Consider the following 20,016-nt stretch of genomic DNA (forward strand, 5'->3'; position numbering starts at 1 on the left):
GTATTTATTATTTCAATTGTCAAAAACTTCTATGCATACACTCCTCCAAATTAGCTAGCACGTAACGACACAGTGAACACACCACATGTGTATTCCGTTATATTCTGTGTCGAGAATGAATAAGGTAATTATGATTTTTTAATGAAACTGTAAGTTGTAGACCAAATGTTCTGGAAGAGAAAGTGTCTTCTTCATAGGTTACACTAGTCAAGAAAATCTGAGTTTAAACCCAGATAATGTCAAGTTCTCAAAAGCGGGGTACGAAGACAACTGAATATGCACTTCTAGCTTCACAACACAAGAAAATACTCGTAAAATACTTAATAAAAATGATAAGATGATGATGTTGACCGTAAATCCTTTTATGTTCCTCATCACCTCACATCTTTAGAAACCCGAGATTGGTCAGCAGCCAACATCTGTCACTGCAAATGTGATATTGGGAACCAGTCCCAGGATTTCAAATTAGCATTGCATTGTCAACAACATTGCCAAGGGAAGCAGAAATCATCACTTTTACCATACAGCTTAGCTGACGTTGAGGTGTCAGCTGTGTCCTTGATTTGAAGCATTTTAGGGTTTATCCTATCGACATGGTTAGTAAAGTTTTAATTCAAAGATAACGCATTATAAAAACCTCATCTAGGTTTTGCTTGTAGATTTAAACCTTAATCTAGCTAAACTTTATTATCCTTTATGCACATATCTTTATTTAATTTCCGTCAAATCTACTCATTTACGCCAACAATCCATATGTAAAGGATGTAATAAACATCTAAAACGAACGTGAACCAACCCTTACCCTCTCCTTTCCTTTGCCTTCGAGGCAGTAACCGGAACGTCTGATCGACTTTGGACTTCTGATGCTTGGTTTTGATCTTCAATCTTCAAAGAAACCATTTGGCATGTGCGTGTGTGACGACATATTCTGCTGCTCATTTTAGTATAGAGAGTGGTGCACCGCATTAAAGAGATTCCCCTTAATCAGTGGGTAGTTTTCCGCTTTTAATTGAAATATTGAAAAAAAACCTATGGTATTGTTGTTTTACTTTGTAACATTAGTAGGGTATATATTCTATCGTTTAACATATTTCTGTAATTTTGTCAGAATATATATGTTACGATAACACAGAGAGCGTTTAATGTGTCTATAGTCTCGGTTATTTCTTCTGATAACTTCTTCTACATAAAACTTTTTTTATGCCTTTTTTATGTCTTCTCTTGTGAATATTGGACACACACCCCATCATACTAAAGCCAGTGGCTGTGAAAATGGAGATATATGGAACAAAAACAAAATTTGGGAGAAATAAGAAAAGAGGTAAGATCCCAAATTAAGCGGAATATTATGAACCAAGCGATAGCTACAGGTAAACGTCTTATCAGCAATAATCAATTTTCCCATGTAAAGCGTGCACATCAACGAGACTGAATATACTGTCTAACATATAAAGGATATGTAATGATTTCCCGGTGAACGTTAGGTATATTCTATCGATTTTTTACTTACAAAGTAAACAGAAGGGAACAGTTTGTAACTAAGCCGTATGAAAAGCGTGCTATTTTAAGCTCGCTGAGACGTAGTATAGTGGAGCTATTTCTATATACATCTTGCGTCGTGTTGTCGTCTTAAAGTTGTTATATAACAGTGTTGTGGTAATATCCTATGAGGAGACAACTTCTTATGTGTGTTCCTTGTGACGACATACTGTATTTGCGGACCTGCTGACCTTGATCGTGACCTTTGACCTACTTTTAAAGCAAAAATTTTAACCTTGACCACAGCGTCTTCACTTACAATATAGGACTATCATACTTGGTATGTGTGCTCCTACCTTTGCGGACCTGTTGACCTTTTATCTACTTAAGAAAATACTTCTGACTTCAACTCACTCGGCGAGCTATGTTGCTTTCTTATATTTTTTGTTTATTCACCAATTATTAAGTTCCTCCCTACCTACGATGTTTACGTATCTCAGTTAATGAGACATTCAAAGATTTGTTCCCCTTTTACGATTTCCGTGACATGTAGACTTAACCAACAAAAGATTAAGAGATATACAGGATGATGTAGACCACGGAATTTATTTTTTCATGATCGACATCTACTCCAATAATATTTGAGGTCAACACGACAGGAAACTTTTGACAGGCTGTCATGTAACCTCTAATTACCACCGTACGTAGGACCTGTTGCTGTGGCACCTTTTATTAAGTTGTTTAAAAGTTATAAAATCTCACATTTTATACGATGTGACTTACATTATTCTATTTAAGCATTGATGTCAATTTTTTTTTAGTTTCATCGGGGCGGATTCTTACAGAAGTTTGCAAACAAAATTCCTAGTAAGTTTCGTTAAAATCAAATTGATAGATCTAAAAAAAACTGCAGTTGAAAGTATGTTTTTATAATTACTATTAGGCCACCAGCTATGATTTCAGGCATATTGGAGCTGAGCTGAATCCAACTTGTGGAACTTCAGAAGTTTAAAATACAAATATAATGTATGTGGCTGCCATGTCAAAGTTTTGATGCGGCCAAAAAGTAACACTTTGTCGGCTTCGTTTTCCGAAGCTTATACTTTGTAAAACGCACTTTATCCTGGAATCAAACGAGGACATCAAGTAGCCGTTACAGATTCTGGTGGCAGCGTTGGGATAAGGTTGCTGTTAACAAATAATTGCACGATTTCAATGTTAAAACCGTTATGTATCTGATGTAATTGTGGGACAGTTAGTGAGAATATGGATAGAAAATTTTAATACGAACAACAACTCATTCGATGCAACTAGCGAGGAGGGACGAATGAGCATTTGGAACTACGGATATTGACTAGGACGAAGACGCTTTAACCTTGGCAACGATACAACAGTAAGAAATACTTCAGCGGGAAAAGATGTAAGGTGTGCGGTGGAGTTGCGTACGGCAAAAACTAATGTGTCGGGTATGCATGCGAGAGAGCTGGTTTAAACAAGACGTTGAAATGAGCAGACCCAAATGGAATGCCTACCAAGTGGATGGAGGTCATCAGTCAGCAAGATACGACAGATGGGAAACATATGGTCGAGCATTGTCTTGCCTATGACGTTTAAGGAGTGGAAGGACGGGGTTGATCTGGTCTCTGTATCTTACGGAATTTCAGGTTTTGGTTCAGCATCACTAAGAGGATTTTTACACAACGGAGATCCAAACCCGTAACCATTACAGGAGAGACTCACCGAATTTATCGCATTCAGCCACGCAAGCGCCGGCAAAACGCAGATTGCGTCTGGGATATACCCTTTTTCTCCCGTCTGAGATACACACATACAGAGGGACTCGTCAGTGAATATCGCAAGCGATGCCTAGCAGTTTGGGCAGTGATGGGTCCACCGTGAATGCCCATGATATATGCGCTACAGTCTCTGCAGCAGTCCTGAGTCTGTCGCGCATGTACGACATTCGAATTGTCCTGTGCTGTCGTTCATGCTATCGACCGCTCCTAGAACGATCAGAAACTATTATATCCCAGTAGTAAGAAAACGATTAATTATACCCGGAAACACCCAAATGACGTGCGACATTTTCGCTTTGACTATGAATTAACGACGGCTCTGCCTCTTTGGATTTATGTTAATAGGATATGACACACTCATAAAATGCTATCTTACAAGAAACATTATTTCCAATCACAAGCCGGATGCTCTACCAATTGACCTACCAGGTCGCCGGCGTTCATCCTAGTTCCGCTACATTTCTCCCTCCTTCAAAAAAGTCTTCGATTCCGAAGACACATGAGACCCTATACCACCTACTTGGGTATTTAGTTGGGCGCCATATGGATAATAGGACAGGAAAAGTGCGCGGACAGACTGGGGTTCGAACCCGGGACCTCCGAACGTTCGCAGGATGCTCTACTAATGTAGCTACCTGGTCGCTGGCGTTCATCCCAGTCCAGTTCCGCTACACATTGTATGTACATTAATGCGTATCCAAGGTAAGGTCATGTTTATATCGTTCTGTAATGTAATATATTGATCGTCGTTTTTGTAGAATAGGTGATGGTTTGAGATCTCTTCGTCGACGAAAACAAATTACCGACTAGATGAAGACAATCTCAATATCTATTATCACCACAGTCGAATTATAGTGATCAAAGTAAAATGAGGCGAAACGAGGTCCCTAAAATCAACGAATAATACTTATGATTATACGTGTCAATGATAAAACTCGTGATTGAGCACACCTAAGTCCAATACACACTTTTCGTTTTGGTCTACGTTTTGAGAAAATAAGCATGGAAAGACAAAGTTTTTCTTTTTTGTTTTTGCAACAGAGCAAATAGTGGTGTCAATGTCAATTCTATGACAATCGCTCATCTCATGTAACCCTTTAATGCATAATGATCTAAGTCAATGACGAAATCAAAACATAAGCCTAACAAAAAGAGTATTAAGGGTGTATTGCAAAGGGGAATCAAATGTAAACCCTAGAGTATCGAGGTTGGATGGAGAGATGGAAAGTGATCATAACCCCTCGAGAATCGGGGATAAAGTGCAGAAAGAAAGAGTGAAAATAACTAGAGTATTGGGGTTAGAGCGCAGAGAAGAAAATGAAAATAACCCCTCGAGTAACGAGGCTATAATGTAGAGAGGGAATGTGAAATAACCTCTCAAAAACGAGGATATAGTCTAGAGAGGGAAAGTGAATATAACCTCTCAAGTAACGAGGATATAGTATAGAGAGGGAAAGTGAAAATAACCCCTCGAGTAACGACGATACAGTGTGGAGAGGGAAAGTGAAAATAACTCCTCGAGTAACGAGGATATAGTGTGGAGAGGGAAGTGAAAATAACCCCTCGAGTAAGAGGATATAGTGTGGAGAGGGAAAGTGAAAATAACTCCTCGAGTAACGAGGATATAGTGTGGAGAGGGAAAGTGAAAATAACCCATCGAGTAACGAGGATATAGTGTGGAGAGGGAAAGTGGAAATAACCTCTCAAATAACGAGGATATAGTGTGGAGAGGGAAAGTGAAAATAACCCATCGAGTAACGAGGATATAGTGTAGAGAGGGAAAGTGGAAATAACCAATCGAGTCACGGGGATATAGTGTAGAGAGGGAATGTGAAAATATCCTCTAAAAAAACGAGGATATAGTGTAGAGAGGGAAAGTGAAAATAACCTCTCAAGTAACGAGGATATAGTTTAGAGAGGGAAAGTGAAAATAACCGCTCGAGAAACGACGATACAGTTTAGAGAGGAAAAATGAAAATAACCTCTCGAGTAACGAGATATAGTGTAGAGAGGGAAAGTGAAAATAACCCCTCGAGTAACGAAGATAAAGTGTAGAGAGGGAAAGTGAAAATAACCCCTCGAGTAACGAGGATATAGTGTAGAGAGGGAAAGTGAAAATAACCCCTCGAGTAACGACGATAGTGTGGAGAGGGAAAGTGAAAATAACTCGTCGAGTAACGAGGATATAGTGTAGAGAAGGAAAGTGAAAATAACCAATCGAGTCACGGGGATATAGTGTAGAGAGGGAAAGTGAAAATATCCCATCGAGTAACGAGGATATAGTGTAGAGAGGGAAAGTGAAAATAACCAATCGAGTCACGGGGATATAGTGTAGAGAGGGAAAGTGAAAATAACCCCTCGAGTAACGAGGATATAGTCTAGAGAAGGAAAGTGAAAATAACCCCTCGAGTAACGACGATACAGTGTGGAGAGGGAAAGTGAAAATAACCCATCGAGTAACGAGGATATAGTGTAGAGAGGAAAAGTGAAAATAACCCTCGAGTAACGAGGATATAGTGTGGAGAGGTAAGTGAAAATAACCACTCGAGTAACGAGGATATAGTGTAGAGAGGGAAAGTGAAAATAACCCCTCGAGTAACGAGGATATAGTGTGGAGAGGGAAAGTGAAAATAACCACTCGAGTAACGAGGATATAGTGTAGAGAGGGAATGTGAAAATAACCCATCGAGTAACGAGGATATAGTGTGGAGAGGGAAAGTGAAAATAACCACTCGAGTAACGAGGATATAGTGTAGAGAGGTAAAGTGAAAATAACCCCTCGAGTAACGAGGATATAGTGTGGAGAGGGAAAGTGAAAATAACCACTCGAGTAACGAGGATATAGTGTAGAGAGGGAATGTGAAAATAACCCATCGCGTAACGAGGATATAGTGTGGAGAGGGAAAGTGAAAATAACCACTCGAGTAACGAGGATATAGTGTAGAGAGGGAAAGTGAAAATAACCCATCGAGTAACGAGGATATAGTGTAGAGAGGGAAAGTGAAAATAACCCCTCGAGTAACGAGGATGTAGTGTAGAGAGGGAAAGTGCAAATAACAGCATGCCTCAATGATCACTTCAACCCGGGTCTCAATGATCTTTAACACAGTGCTTCAAAGATCTTTAACACAGTGCCTTAATGATCTTTTACACCATGCCTTTATGATAACTTTTACATCATGCCTCAATGATCTTTAACTCATCGTCTCAATGATCTTTAACTCATTGTCTCAATGATCTTTAATTCATTTTCTGTATCAATGGTCTTTAACATAGTGCATCAATAATCTTTAAAACATTGTCTCAATGTTCTTTAAAACCATGCCTCAATGATCACTTTACACCATGCCTCAATGATCTTTCATTCATTTTCTGTATCAATGGTCTTTAACATAGTGCATCAATAATCTTTAACACATTGTCTCAATGTTCTTTAAAACCATGCCTCAATGATCACTTTACACCATGCCTCAATGATCTTTCATTCATTTTCTGTATCAATGGTCTTTAACATAGTGCATCAATAATCTTTAACACATTGTCTCAATGTTCTTTAAAACCATGCCTCAATGATCACTTTACACCATGCCTCAATGATCTTTCATTCATTTTCTGTATCAATGGTCTTTAACATAGTGCATCAATAATCTTTAACAGTGTCTCAATGATCTTTAACACGGTGCCTCAATGATCTTTAACACGGTGCCTCAATGATCTTTAACACGGTGCCTCAATGATCTTTAATTCATTGTCTCAAAGATCTTTAACAGTCCCTCAATGATCTTTAACACAGTCCCTCAATGATCAATTTATCACCATGCCTCAATGATCTTTAACACTATGCATCAATGATATTAAACTCAGTGCCTCAACGATCTTAAACACATTGCCTCAATGATCTTAAACTCAGTGCCTCAATGGTCTTTAACACGGTGCCTCAATGATCACTTTACACCATGCCTCAATGATCTTTAATTCATTGTCTCAAAGATCTTTAACAATCCCTCAATGGTCTTTAACACGGTGCCTCAATGATCACTTTACACCATGCCTCCATGATCTTTAATTCGTTGTCTCAAAGATCTTTAACAGTCCCTCAATGATCTTTAACTCATTGCCTCAATGATCTTTAACTCATTGCCTCAATGATCTTTAACACAGTGCCTCAATGTTCGTTAAAACCATGTCTCAATGATCACTTTACACCATGCCTCAATGATCTTTAACACTATGCATCAATGATATTAAACTCAGTGCCTCAACGATCTTAAACACATTGCCTCAATGATCTTAAACTCAGTGCCTCAATGGTCTTTAACACGGTGCCTCAATGATCACTTTACACCATGCCTCAATGATCTTTAATTCATTGTCTCAATTATCTTTAATTCATTGTCTCAAAGATCTTTAACAGTCCCTCAATGATCAATTTATCACCATGCCTCAATGATCTTTTACACTATGCCCATTGATCTTTAACACTATGCATCAATGATCTTAAACTCAGTGCCTAAAAGATCTTAAACTCAGTGCCGCAACGATCTTAAACTCAGTGTCTCAATGATCTTAAACTCAGTGCCTCAATGGTCTTTATCACCATGCCTCAATGATCACTTTTATATTATGCCTCAATGATCTTTAGATCATTGCCTCATTGCCTCAATGACCTTTAACACAGTGATCACTTTATGTACATTCCTCAATAATATTTAACTCATTGTCTCAATGATCACTTTATCACCATGCCTTAATGATCTTTAACTCATTGCCTAAATGATCACATTAACACTCAATGATCACTTTATGTCCATACCTCAGTGATCTCTTCATATCCTTGTAACAAGAGATCCCAGAGGGATCTTAGTGCCCACCATTGAATGATCTTTATAGGTTCCATGTCAGATTGATCTGTTCTCTATTTTCCCTTCCTCTTACTAATCTGTGCAAATTGAGAAATATCTCGACCATGTTGTTTTCCGACTGGTCCCAAAATGCAATATGCATAACCAGGCACCAATGAAAATTGAGAACGATCCCTTCACTACTTACTGAGAAATAGTGAGAACAATCTTCAATTGTCAAAATCCAAGATGGCTGCCTGTCGGCCATGTTGTTTTCCGATTGGTCTCAAAATGCAATATATGCATAACTAGGCACCAAGGGGGGTCTACATATGAAATTTCAGAAAGATCCCTTCAGTACTTTATGAGAAATAGCGATAACAAACTTCAATTGTCAAAATCCAAGATGACTGCCTGTCGGCCATGTTGTTTTCCGATTGATCTCAAAATGCAATATGCATAACTAGGCACCAAGGGGAACCTACATATGAAATTTCAGAAAGATCCCTTCATTACTTTCTGAGAAATAGCGATAACAAACTTCAATTGTCGAAATCCAAGATGACTGCCTGTCGGCCATGTTGTTTTACGATTGGTCTCAAAATGCAATATGCATAACTAGCCACCAAGGGGAACTTAGATATTAAACTTGAGAAAGATCCCTTTAGTACATTCTGAGAAATAGCAATAACAAACTTCAATTGTCAAAATCAAATATGGCTGCCTGTCGGCCATGTTGTTTTACGATTGGTCTCAAAATGCAATATGCATAACAAGGCACCAAGGGGAACTTACATATTAAATTTGAGAAAGATCCCTTTAGTAATTTCTGAGAAATAGCGATAACAAACTTCAATTGTCAAAATCCAAGATGGCTGCCTGTCGGCCATGTTGTTTTCCGATTGGTCTCAAAAAGCAATATGCATACCTAGGCACCAAGGGGAACCTACATATAAAATTTCAGAAAGATCCCTTTAGTACTTTCTGAGAAATAGCGATAACAAACTTCAATTGTCAAAATCAAAGATGGCTGCCTGTTGGCCATGTTGTTTTCCGATTGGTCTCAAAATGCATGCATAACTAGGCACCAAGGGAAACCTACATATGAAATTTGAGAAAGATCCCTTCAGTATTTTCTGAGGATTAGCGATAACAAGAACTGTTTACGGACGGGGGGACGGACGGAGGGACGACGGACAACGGACGCAGGGCGATTTGAATAGCCCACCATCTCATGATGGTGTGCTAAAAAAGTAAGCATCTAGTGTCAATGTAAATCAGTATGAATCTAGTGTCAATCTTTGCCCTTTGCCTCAATGATCTCTTTAACACTGTGTCTCAAGGAATAAGGAATAATTAAAAAAAAATTAAGCATGTTATCTTTTTATTCATTGTAATCTCGAGAAACCTGATAAGCTGTTGAGTCAGAGCTCAGCAATATTAACAAAAACGTTCAGTATTATATATTACTGAATAAATAAATAATATTTTTTACACAAATGTACATGTAAATGTTTATGGTATAAAACATACAAACAGTATTTCGCCTAAACACATTATTGACACTTATAACAGTTTATCAATCTGGGAAACTTAAATAATTGTAAAAACTTCCTATTGTGACCAGTACCTAAGAAAAGCATAACTATTGGGTCAGAAAGGGAGGAACAAACAAAGGTGTGTGTTGTGTTGGTGGGCGAGTGGGTTGGAGAGTTATGGTTATGGGTATTGGAGGGGATGGAGGTGTCTCATTATTAAAATATATATATCGGTATATATATGCCATGGAAGCTATAAAATTTGTCATATGGGCAAAAGATCTTTTCTGTTAAATTTATAAGCAGTTTTTATTTTAGGACAATTATAAGATAAGAGGTGTGTAATTCAGAAATTGCACTTTTTGATGTCATGGACATTAGGAGCTAATTACCTGTTTTCATCTTATATTTTACAACATATTCAAATTTAATCACTATACTGTACTTCTAATTTATTTACTATATTTTACCTAATTTACATTTATGACGCCATGGGTACAAGGAATTAAAGTTGTAAAAAGCACATTAATTGGTGTCAAACACTTAAAAGTCATTGCAGTTGTCCCCCTTTGATGTCTCACTGAAAATATCTATCACAAAAAAAATCAATGGAAGCATTTATATGTGTCAGACATTAACAGCTATTGCAATCACAATGTAAATAAGAACATTGTTACTTAAAAATGTTTTAGCAAGGAAGGCAAATTTAAAGAGAAAACAGATTATTTTGGGGGCTTGAATAGGTGCAACCAGGGAAGGTAAACATTTCTTCAGAAGAGATACAAAGATTATCCAGAGTAGCTTTATTAATAATTTGGTTTTGTACTGCTTAGCTTCCTATCAACAAACATGATACTTAAGTGTAATAGATAATGGAATTAACCAAATACATTATCATCAATAACTAGCACAATCCATGGGATTTAATTTGCAGCAACAGAAATGAGCATTTAACATTAAGTTTAAACACAGATAAATATTGTGAAGCTTGTAAAATATCAACCAATTACATACCTAGATACATACACAATGCCTCCATCCAAGTAAATCACTAGGTTAATAAAATCCATTCCGTGCTGACTAACACATACAAAACCTGACATATCATTCACACTAATTTGTCCATAACGACATGCATCCACACATATCCTTGGATAATTGACCATTCATCTACACTGTCAAGCATAACTCAAGCTACATTACATTGCAACACCATTCAGTGGAGGCTCCCATGCCCTTTCCAGATTTAGTGTTTGTTGGGCTATCTGGCAACAGCTGCTGTTGTTCATCAACTACAAATGGACATGGCACTCCTGCATCTGCAACCCCATCAATCGCATTTGTTCCAATGTCACATACATTCAATGTATTTGTCCTTATACCTAGCTTGTTTTCTGTTTCTTTATCTACACCAACAGCCACATTGTTTAATTTGCTGATTTCTCCACGTGGAGAATCTCCAACAGATAAACTTCTATGTAGAAAACCAGCTTGTTTGTCTACCTTAAGATTTTGTATAGTAGAATAGTCAAGAATTATTGCACTCAAAATGTTAAATGATTTGATTGTCTCCCTTTGATCTGTATTGAAATTATTTTCTGAAACAATAACCTCCTCTGAATCAACATGGCCTGAAGTCTGTGTTTCACATTCCAAATCCTGTGGTACAACAGTATTGGTCTCTGTTTGATCTACTTCCTGTCTGACAGTTTCCTGTAGATCTACTTCCTGTGTAGTTGGGTCCACTTCCTGTGTGGTGAAATCTACTGTTGGAATTTCAATGTTTACTTGGGCAGTGTCACATGCTTGAACAGTGTTTTCCTCTTGAGATTCTTCTATTTCAACCCTTGTTCCAATTTCTGTTGTTGAATCCTCTGCCCGATTTATTTCAACTGTTTCGTTATTATCTACTCTTGCATTGTTTAGGGCAGTGTTTATACTATTTAGTTCGATTTCTTGATCAGTTAATTTTGACCCATCAGCATCGTTTGTGACATTCTCAGACACAGTAAAACCATAATTTCTTTCAAACAAGCGCCCTTCAATATCTCCTCCCTCTATGGAAATTTTAACATTTTTCTCAAAGTCAGTTTCAGTAAGGTCTGGTGAGAAGAGTGGGGAAAGAGCATCTTCCCAGTTTGGGTTGTAAAAGAGGAAGAGGATGGCCTGTATACAATGCTCCAAGGTCATATTGGGATCCCACTCCCCTTGTTCAAGCAGACTCACACAGATGTTGGTACCATCACTGTCGGTGTCATCACTGTCAATGTTTGGGTGGTATATTTCTGTGAGGCATCGCACTTCTGGTGGTGACTCAGGGTATTCACTTACAGCATAGATCTGAAACATAAAAATGTAATTTTCAGCCTTATCATACACAGTAGTACTTTTCTTAATTCATACAATCTAATATGTACTTTCATGTGCAAATATTGAGAATCATTATGATCCGATGGGCTCGATATCTTCTTTCCTCTACTGTAAGAAATTACAACATTCTTCAGTTTCATTCATTTCTTCCTTCAAAAATGATCAAGTACCTCTTTGTGGCTCCCTATCCTGCAATTGGACATCTTGTCATGCCATATAATTACCATTATGCCATGCCCAAATGACTAGACTTTTGCAATGTCCATCAATAGACCTCTGCCATACCAAGTTATCCAGATTTCTATACAATGCTAAGGAGTAGAATTTATATTTACATTTTCAGTGTACATGTATCTTTGTTATATAACCTTATAACGATAACATTGTTTACAAGTGTGTTAAATTCAAATTTGATGCATAGTAATACATTGTTTATAGCCTGACTGGTGCACACATGTGCAATTAGTGTGAATGCAAAATGACTTTTTTCCAAAAAAATATTAATGGAACATGGTAGAATTAACTAAAATATAACGATGAAAAAACAAAATGTTTGACATATCTTACAGGAATCAATTTTTAAAAATGGGGAAAAAAATGATGTTACTGTGGAAATATATTTTCTTTATTCCTGTAGTTGACAACCTTTCCCACCAAACTGGAATCAGCTTCAGCAATTCTAATAATTTGTCTGTCTTTTACGTCTATTTGTATAATGCCGAAAAAAGAGAATGCTGATTTAATTTTTTTATAACATTAGATAAAAACGCAGGTTAAAATGTAAATATAAGGAATGTTTTTTGCCTTTTTTGTTAATTACTGGTGTGAAAACTCGTTTTTTTTACAGGTACATGTATTTCAACATTTAAAATAGTAGATTTATATGTGCCATGTCCATATGACTAGATCTCTGCCTTGCCAATATGTTCACACTTCTGCAATGCCCATACAATGTACTTTTAGTATATGATTATTCACCAGATTTATGCTGTGATTCTCATAAATATATAGAGGTTACACAATGAGTGGTTGTTGGATATGGAATTGTTTCACAATCGTAAGTTGTTTTTTAAAAGTTACAAAAGACACAAGCTTTAGTGAGTGTCTTTTGTAACTTTTAAAAAATAACTTACAATTGTGAAATAAATTCCATATCCAAAAATCATGAGTCGTGTGACCTGTTTCTACCACAATAATACAGACTTGAATCAAAGGGAAACGTGGTCATGATAATTTAAGTCTTATTTCACGTATACAAATAAGGTGTACACTGGTGACGGCCTGGACTCGTTGATGTCACGTCATTCGATTATTAATGACATCAATAACAATTGCAGTTCACGTCAAAGTTAAAATTCTTGACCAATCGAAAGGTCATATTCCACTAGTTTAATATACTAGTGGAATATAACATATATATCCAACAGTCGGCACATTTATACAATGGCTTGAGAGTGGTATAACACAGCGTATTGTGGTGGAAATAGAGGTTACACAACGAGTGGTTGTTGGATATGGAATTTATTTCACACGAGTAAGTTATATTTTAAAAGTTACTAAAGACACGAGCTTTAGCGAGTGTTTTTTGCAACTTTTAAAAAATAACTACGAGTGTGAAATAAATTCCATATCCAACAATTTCGAGTCGTGTGATCTGTTTCTACCACAATAATATTGGCTTGAATCAAAGGGAAACGTGGCCAAGTATAATTTTGTGTATGCAAATAAAGTGTACCGGTGACTTCCGGGACCCGGTGATGTGACGTCATTAGATTATTGATGACGTCAATAACAATTGCAGCTTGGGTCAAAGTTCACCGTGTTAGCCAATCAAAATGTGTACAGAGTTTATACCACCTGTGGTATAAACAGATGGTTAATCAACAGCTGTAATGATTAACTGATGGTCTGAGAGTTGAATAACACAGCGTATTGTGGTGGAATTATAAATATACCAGTCTTACGTATACACAATTTGCCTCTATAAGCAGATTTATGCACTGTCAGCTTTTGGCCATGTCCCATAACTGACCAATCATCAGCTAGCATGTTTCAAATCATATTTTACTCAGATGAAGTCTGGACATGTGACTTCTGTCAAGCTTGCATTACTCTTTGCCTAAAGATGTTTTAAATGTGACCGCTCATAGTTTGATTTGTGAGAAAATCTTGTTAGCTTGAATTTGATTTGAAGATTAAACAGATTATTTGGCTTATGAAATTAGCAATGCAACCTGATGTAATTAACTGGCCTGGAACTTCTGATAACTAATAGTCTACATTATAAAAATAGTATATAGGTCTCTGATTTCAGTGACAAATACATTTGCTCTGGCAAGTTCTATGGGTAATAGTTATAAATATACAAATGTAGTAAAAAGAGCTTGTTCGCCATAATAACTATTTACAGGGGTGCATGTCTGTAGTCTTGTACAGTGTTTAAAAAATAGCCAAAAATGCCTATATGACTAAAGACATATATATAGGTATTGATATATATTTCTAATATAAGACTTGACATTCCCCTGTGATCAGATTGAATACCACAACACGTATAAATATAATTATATGCATACAAAATGTTCAAAAAAAAAATCATAATGTTATGATATGGCAAGATTATGGGTTTAATACTCAATTATCTACGACACAGAACCCTGCCGTATCATAAAATTATAAAAACGATTTTTTAAGATATGTATATCAGTATGGTAGGCTTATTAGGCTGCATACCTCGAACTTGAATTTGCCTCCTTTGTAAGCCCCGCTTGATGGTGCCACTTCTGCAATGATGCTGCCCTCATGGATATCATTTCCCTCGTCGGCGCTTTCCAGAGACTCTGTCGAGATGGTAACCTGGTCTGCTGTCACGTTTGCGACTGTCTTCATGAGGGAATTGACGTCCCTCAGGAATGTCCGTTTCTTCGTCATTTTGATTTGTTGACAGTCGGCTGATCTGCTATGGAAACTTTGTGTTTATTTTGTGTGTCTGTACAAAAGCGTCGGCTTCGTGTGCTGTTCGCCTTCCAACTCGCATTGTATACCTAAAACGTTGTTCTTTCGTAGTTGTCAAAGTCTGAATGTACGATGAAACTGGAAAGTTCCTGTATTTTATAAGCTTTGGGCAGACCGGTTCTAAAAATAAATATTACCGTAAACTTGTGCAATCATCATTCGTATCTCTCTGTGGTATTTGTGAATAATCTAGAGGAGTATCGAAAATAACTTCAGCCATGATGAAATCCTGTGGAAATAGGTAGACTTACCCAAGCCCCTTTAATACATTGTTGTAAGTCCGTGGTTAGGGTTCAGCTTTTATAGTATATACATTGATGAGGAATTTGGAATCAAAGCTAGTATTTTACGCAATATTTCGCTGATTTCGTTATATCTAAAATACTTTAAATATTTAGATACTAATTAACATTAAAGACACGAGACTTTTTTTATTTAAAGTCATGTTTTCGATCAATATCTAAATAATTGATTGATTTAAAAAAAAAAAAGGCAGCATTCATAAATATTAAACGAAGTCTAATCTATAGTTATATTAACATTCAACAATGACTTGATCGAATTAGTACTACATATTGATAAATGAGTGTTTTCCCACACTGAAATGCTGCCATTCTTCAATATAAAGTTATCAGCTCAACCAAATGGAAACCAGGGGGTACAGTCTAAAGCTTCGGAAGTCCTCAGTTCTGATACAGAGAATCTTTGAATGATGTTCAATATCCTCAGGAGAAAGTACCAAATATCAACGAGAGGCACTTAATTGTTAATATTAAAAGTGCTTCAATTATAATTGATATTATGTGAATTAGAAAAAAATTGATTTAAACATATTTTATTTGTAATTTACAATTTGTTACAAAGGGATTGGGCACAAGTTTTCCAACTTATATTAAGCCCTCTCCCGATACGATTTTACATTGAGAGAAAATTCACATGATGGCAGTTTTATTTACAATATAATTTTATAAGAAATAGAGAGAAAGAGAGAGAGACAGAAGGGGAGGGAGACGGAGAGAGTCACGGAGACAAAGGGGAAGAGAGGGGGAGTGGGAGGGGAAAAAAGAGAGAGACAGAGAGAGATTTTATAAGATATTGATACAAATAATCTTATATATTAAGGATATACATGCATATCTAAATACTTCATAAAGACAAATACTTTTGTGGTAGACCTAAGCGGACTCGGGCAACAATCACTTTGGTACACAATTCGACTTTCCTTTCGTTCAAACTTAGAAAAAAAAATATATATAGACTACTATTGATTTTAATAACTTTGAATGATTTATTATTGATATTCATTTTCATAACGGCTTGTCACTGGCATCCATACATGTGTGTACATGTATAATATATATATATATTCCCGCGGTTCGGAGATTAGCGGGAATTATTTGTCTTATCGGTTCGGTACGGAGATTACCGAGTACTAGTGTTCTGAGCTAATCGGATTGGTCTCGTACGCAGCACGTGCGGTACGTGTACGCTGTTCGTGGGTACCGGGGTCATTTTCTAGTCGCCTTTCTAGTGCGTCGGACGGTTTAGATTGTTGAAACTTTGGTAAATTTTATGCGAATGAGTGTATGTTGTCGAGTAATCCCAGCATTTTTGAAGTTTCGAGCATTTAGGGCTGGTGCACCTCCTGATTTTGGCTGGTTTTTACCAGTTATTTTTCAGGTTGGGTGGCTCGCTCGGCTTCTTATTCTTTACTATATCGCACTTGCTTCGTTTTGTTTTCATGTATGCACGTACATAGGTATGAGGAACGGGAAAGTATATTCATAGTTCAATATACATGTACTTAACAATTAAACGCTTGGTAGATTGTATTTATTGGCAAGATCAATGCAATCTGGGTGACGTCATTCTATTTATCTGTCACCCAGATTGCATTGATATTGACAACAAATACAATCTACCAAGCGTTTAATTGTTATATTTACATTAAGATACGTTAAACTTCATTTTCTCTTTGCTTAATCTGGGGTTTAAGTTCAGCTATTCCGGTCCCTTGTTGGTTCAATTGAAAGAACAGCAAATGTGAAATTGATTTCATTGTAGTGCTTGGTTTGCATTCAAATTGATGTGTAATACAAAGCCTCGGCGTAACTACGATCAACAAAGCACCAGAATGACGTCATAATTACGCGATTGTTCTTTCTAAGTCGAAATCCTAGCTGGGTTTGATTCACCCGCAACGCATTGCCAAACATTTTTTTGACGCTGTCGGAAGTGACGTCATGTGATCTAGATCTGGGCTGCATTTATTTTAGCATTGAACTGATTTCATTTGGAAGTTATGGGCTGATGAATGCCAACTGGTCAAAGGCAATTTAATGAAGCGCGCTAGCGCTTCATGTTGAATTTGCTTTTGTCTAGCTGGCGTTTTCTGATGATATCGGCGGATCAGTGCATGAAAAGCTAACGCCAAGTGAGTATTTTGTCAAAAAGAAGTTTCAATGAGATGAATACAAAGGTTCGCTCTGATTGATCAAAAACGAAAAACTTACAGTTTCACTGCAAACTCTTATATTTTAACAGCAAAATATTATATTTTCATTGCTCATCGCTGGAGTTTTTGTTTTGAAAGGACTGATCAGCGCAATTTAAGCGATTTCTGCTGTTATCGGCGAATCTGTGTATGAAAAGCTAACGCCAAGCGAGTATTTTGTCAAAACTAATCTGAATTTTTCAGAAATACAGAAAAATAACCAATCTATCTCTCTTCCATACATGTGCCCAGTCCTCCCGCATACTCACTCGTCACCACTCCCCGCTTACTCTCTCCCCCGCATACTCATTCGTCACCACTCCCCGCTTACTCTCTCCCCCGCATACTCACTCGTCACCACTCCCCGCTTACTCTCTCCCCCGCATACTCACTCGTCACCACTCCCCGCTTACTCTCTCCCCCGGAAACTCACTCGTGCTCACTCCCCCGCATACTCACTCGTCCCCTCTCCTTCGCATACTCACTCGTCCCCACTCTCTCACGCATACTCACTCGTCACCACTAACCGCTAACTCTCTCCCCCGCATACTCACTCGGCCCCCACTCCCCGCTTACTCTCTCCCCACTCCCCCGTATTCTCGCACGTCCCGTCCCCCAAGCATACTCACTCGTTCCCTCTCCCGCATACTCACTCGGCCCCCACTCCCCGCTTACTCACTGCCCAGTCCCCCGCATACTCACTCGACCCCACTTCCCACATGCTCACTCATCCCCACTTCCCCGTATACTCACTCGTCCCTCTCCCCCGCATACTCATTCGTCCCCTCTCCCACGCATACTCACTCGTCACCACTACCCGCTTACTCTCTCCCCCGCATACTCACTCGGCCCCACTCCCCGCTTACTCATTGCCCAGTCCCCCGCATACTCACTCGGCCCCACTCCCCACATACTCACTCGGCCCCCACTCCCCGCATACTCACTCGTCCCCTCTCCCCCGCATACTCACTCGGCCCCCACTCCCCGCTTACTCTCTCCCCACTTCCCCGTATACTCACACGTCCCGTCCCCCAAGCATGCTTACCCGTTCCCTCTCCTCCGCATACTCACTCGTCTCCAGTCCCCCGCTTACTCACTGCCCAGTCCCCGCATACTCACTCGACCCCACTTCCCACATGCTCACTCGTCCCCACTTCCCCGTATACTCACTCGTCCCCTCTCCCCCGCATACTCACTCGTCCCCTCTCCCACGCATACTCACTCGTCACCACTACCCGCTTACTATCTCCCCCGCATACTCACTCGGCCCCAACTCCCCGCTTACTCACTGCCCAGTCCCCCGCATACTCACTCGGCCCCACTCCCCGCATACTCACTCGTTCCCTCTCCCCCGCAAACTCACTCGGCCCCCACTCCCCGCTTACTCTCTCCCCACTCCCCAGTATACTCACTCGTCCCCTCTCCCACGCATACTCACTCGTCACCACTACCCGCTTACTCTCTCGGCCCCCACTCCCCGCTTACTCACTGCCCAGTCCCCCGCATACTCACTCGGCCCCACTCCCCGCAAACTCACTCGTTCCCTCTCCCCCGCAAACTCACTCGGCCCCCACTCCCCGCTTACTCTCTCCCCACTCCCCAGTATACTCACTCGTCCCCTCTCCCACGCATACTCACTCGTCACCACTACCCGCTTACTCTCTCGGCCCCCACTCCCCGCTTACTCACTGCCCAGTCCCCCGCATACTCACTCGTCCCTTCTCCCCCGCATACTCACTCGGCCCCCACTCCCAGCTTACTCTCTCCCCACTCCCCCGTATACTCACACGTACCGTCCCCAAGCATACTCATTTGTTCCCTCCCCCCGCATGCTCACTCGATCCCTCTCCCCCGCATACTCACTCGGCTCCCACACCATGCTTACTCACTGCGGCCAGTGCCCCGCATTCTCACTCGTCCCCTCTCCACTCACACGTACCGTCCCCCAAGCATACTCACTCGTTCCCTCCCCCCCGCATACTCACTCGTCCCCTCTCCCCCGCATACTCACTCGGCCCCCACACCATGCTTGCTCACTGCGACCAGTGCCCCGCATACTCACTCGTCCCTCTCCCCCGCATACTCACTCGGCCCCCACTCCCCGCTTACTCTCTCCCCCCCCCCCCCGTATACTCACACGTACCGTCCCCAAGCATACTCACTCGTTCCCTCTCCCACGCATACTCACTCGTCACCACTACCCGCTTACTCTCTCCCCCGCATACTCACTCGGCCCCCACTCCCCACTTACTCTCTCCCCACTCCCCCGTATACTCACACGTACCGTCCCCCAAGCATACTCACTCGTTCCCTCTCCCCGCATACTCACTCGTCCCCTCTCCCCCGCATACTCACTCGTCCCCTCTCCCCGCATACTCACTCGTCCCCTCTCCCCCGCTAACTCACTCGTCCCCACTCCCCACTTACTCTCTCCCCACTCCCCTGTATACTCACACGTACCGTCCCCCAAGCATACTCACTCG

The 20,016-nt window shown here is 39.7% G+C and overlaps 1 protein-coding gene across 1 annotated transcript; it reads right to left on the reverse strand.

Annotated features, from left to right (window-relative positions):
- Positions 1–9,483: 9,483 nt before the first annotated feature.
- LOC117328983 lies at positions 9,484–15,182 on the reverse strand. The gene is made up of 2 exons (XM_033886635.1): positions 14,758–15,182; positions 9,484–11,994 (listed from the first exon to the last, which is right to left on the reverse strand). Exons 1-2 carry the CDS (start codon positions 14,953–14,955, stop codon positions 10,849–10,851), a joined length of 1,344 nt encoding a protein of 447 aa, XP_033742526.1. The 5' UTR covers positions 14,956–15,182; the 3' UTR covers positions 9,484–10,848.
- Between the last annotated feature and the right edge of the window lie 4,834 nt (positions 15,183–20,016).

The sequence above is a fragment of the Pecten maximus genome, chromosome 6, assembly GCF_902652985.1.
Source record: "Pecten maximus chromosome 6, xPecMax1.1, whole genome shotgun sequence".
Classification (NCBI taxonomy): domain Eukaryota; kingdom Metazoa; phylum Mollusca; class Bivalvia; order Pectinida; family Pectinidae; genus Pecten; species Pecten maximus.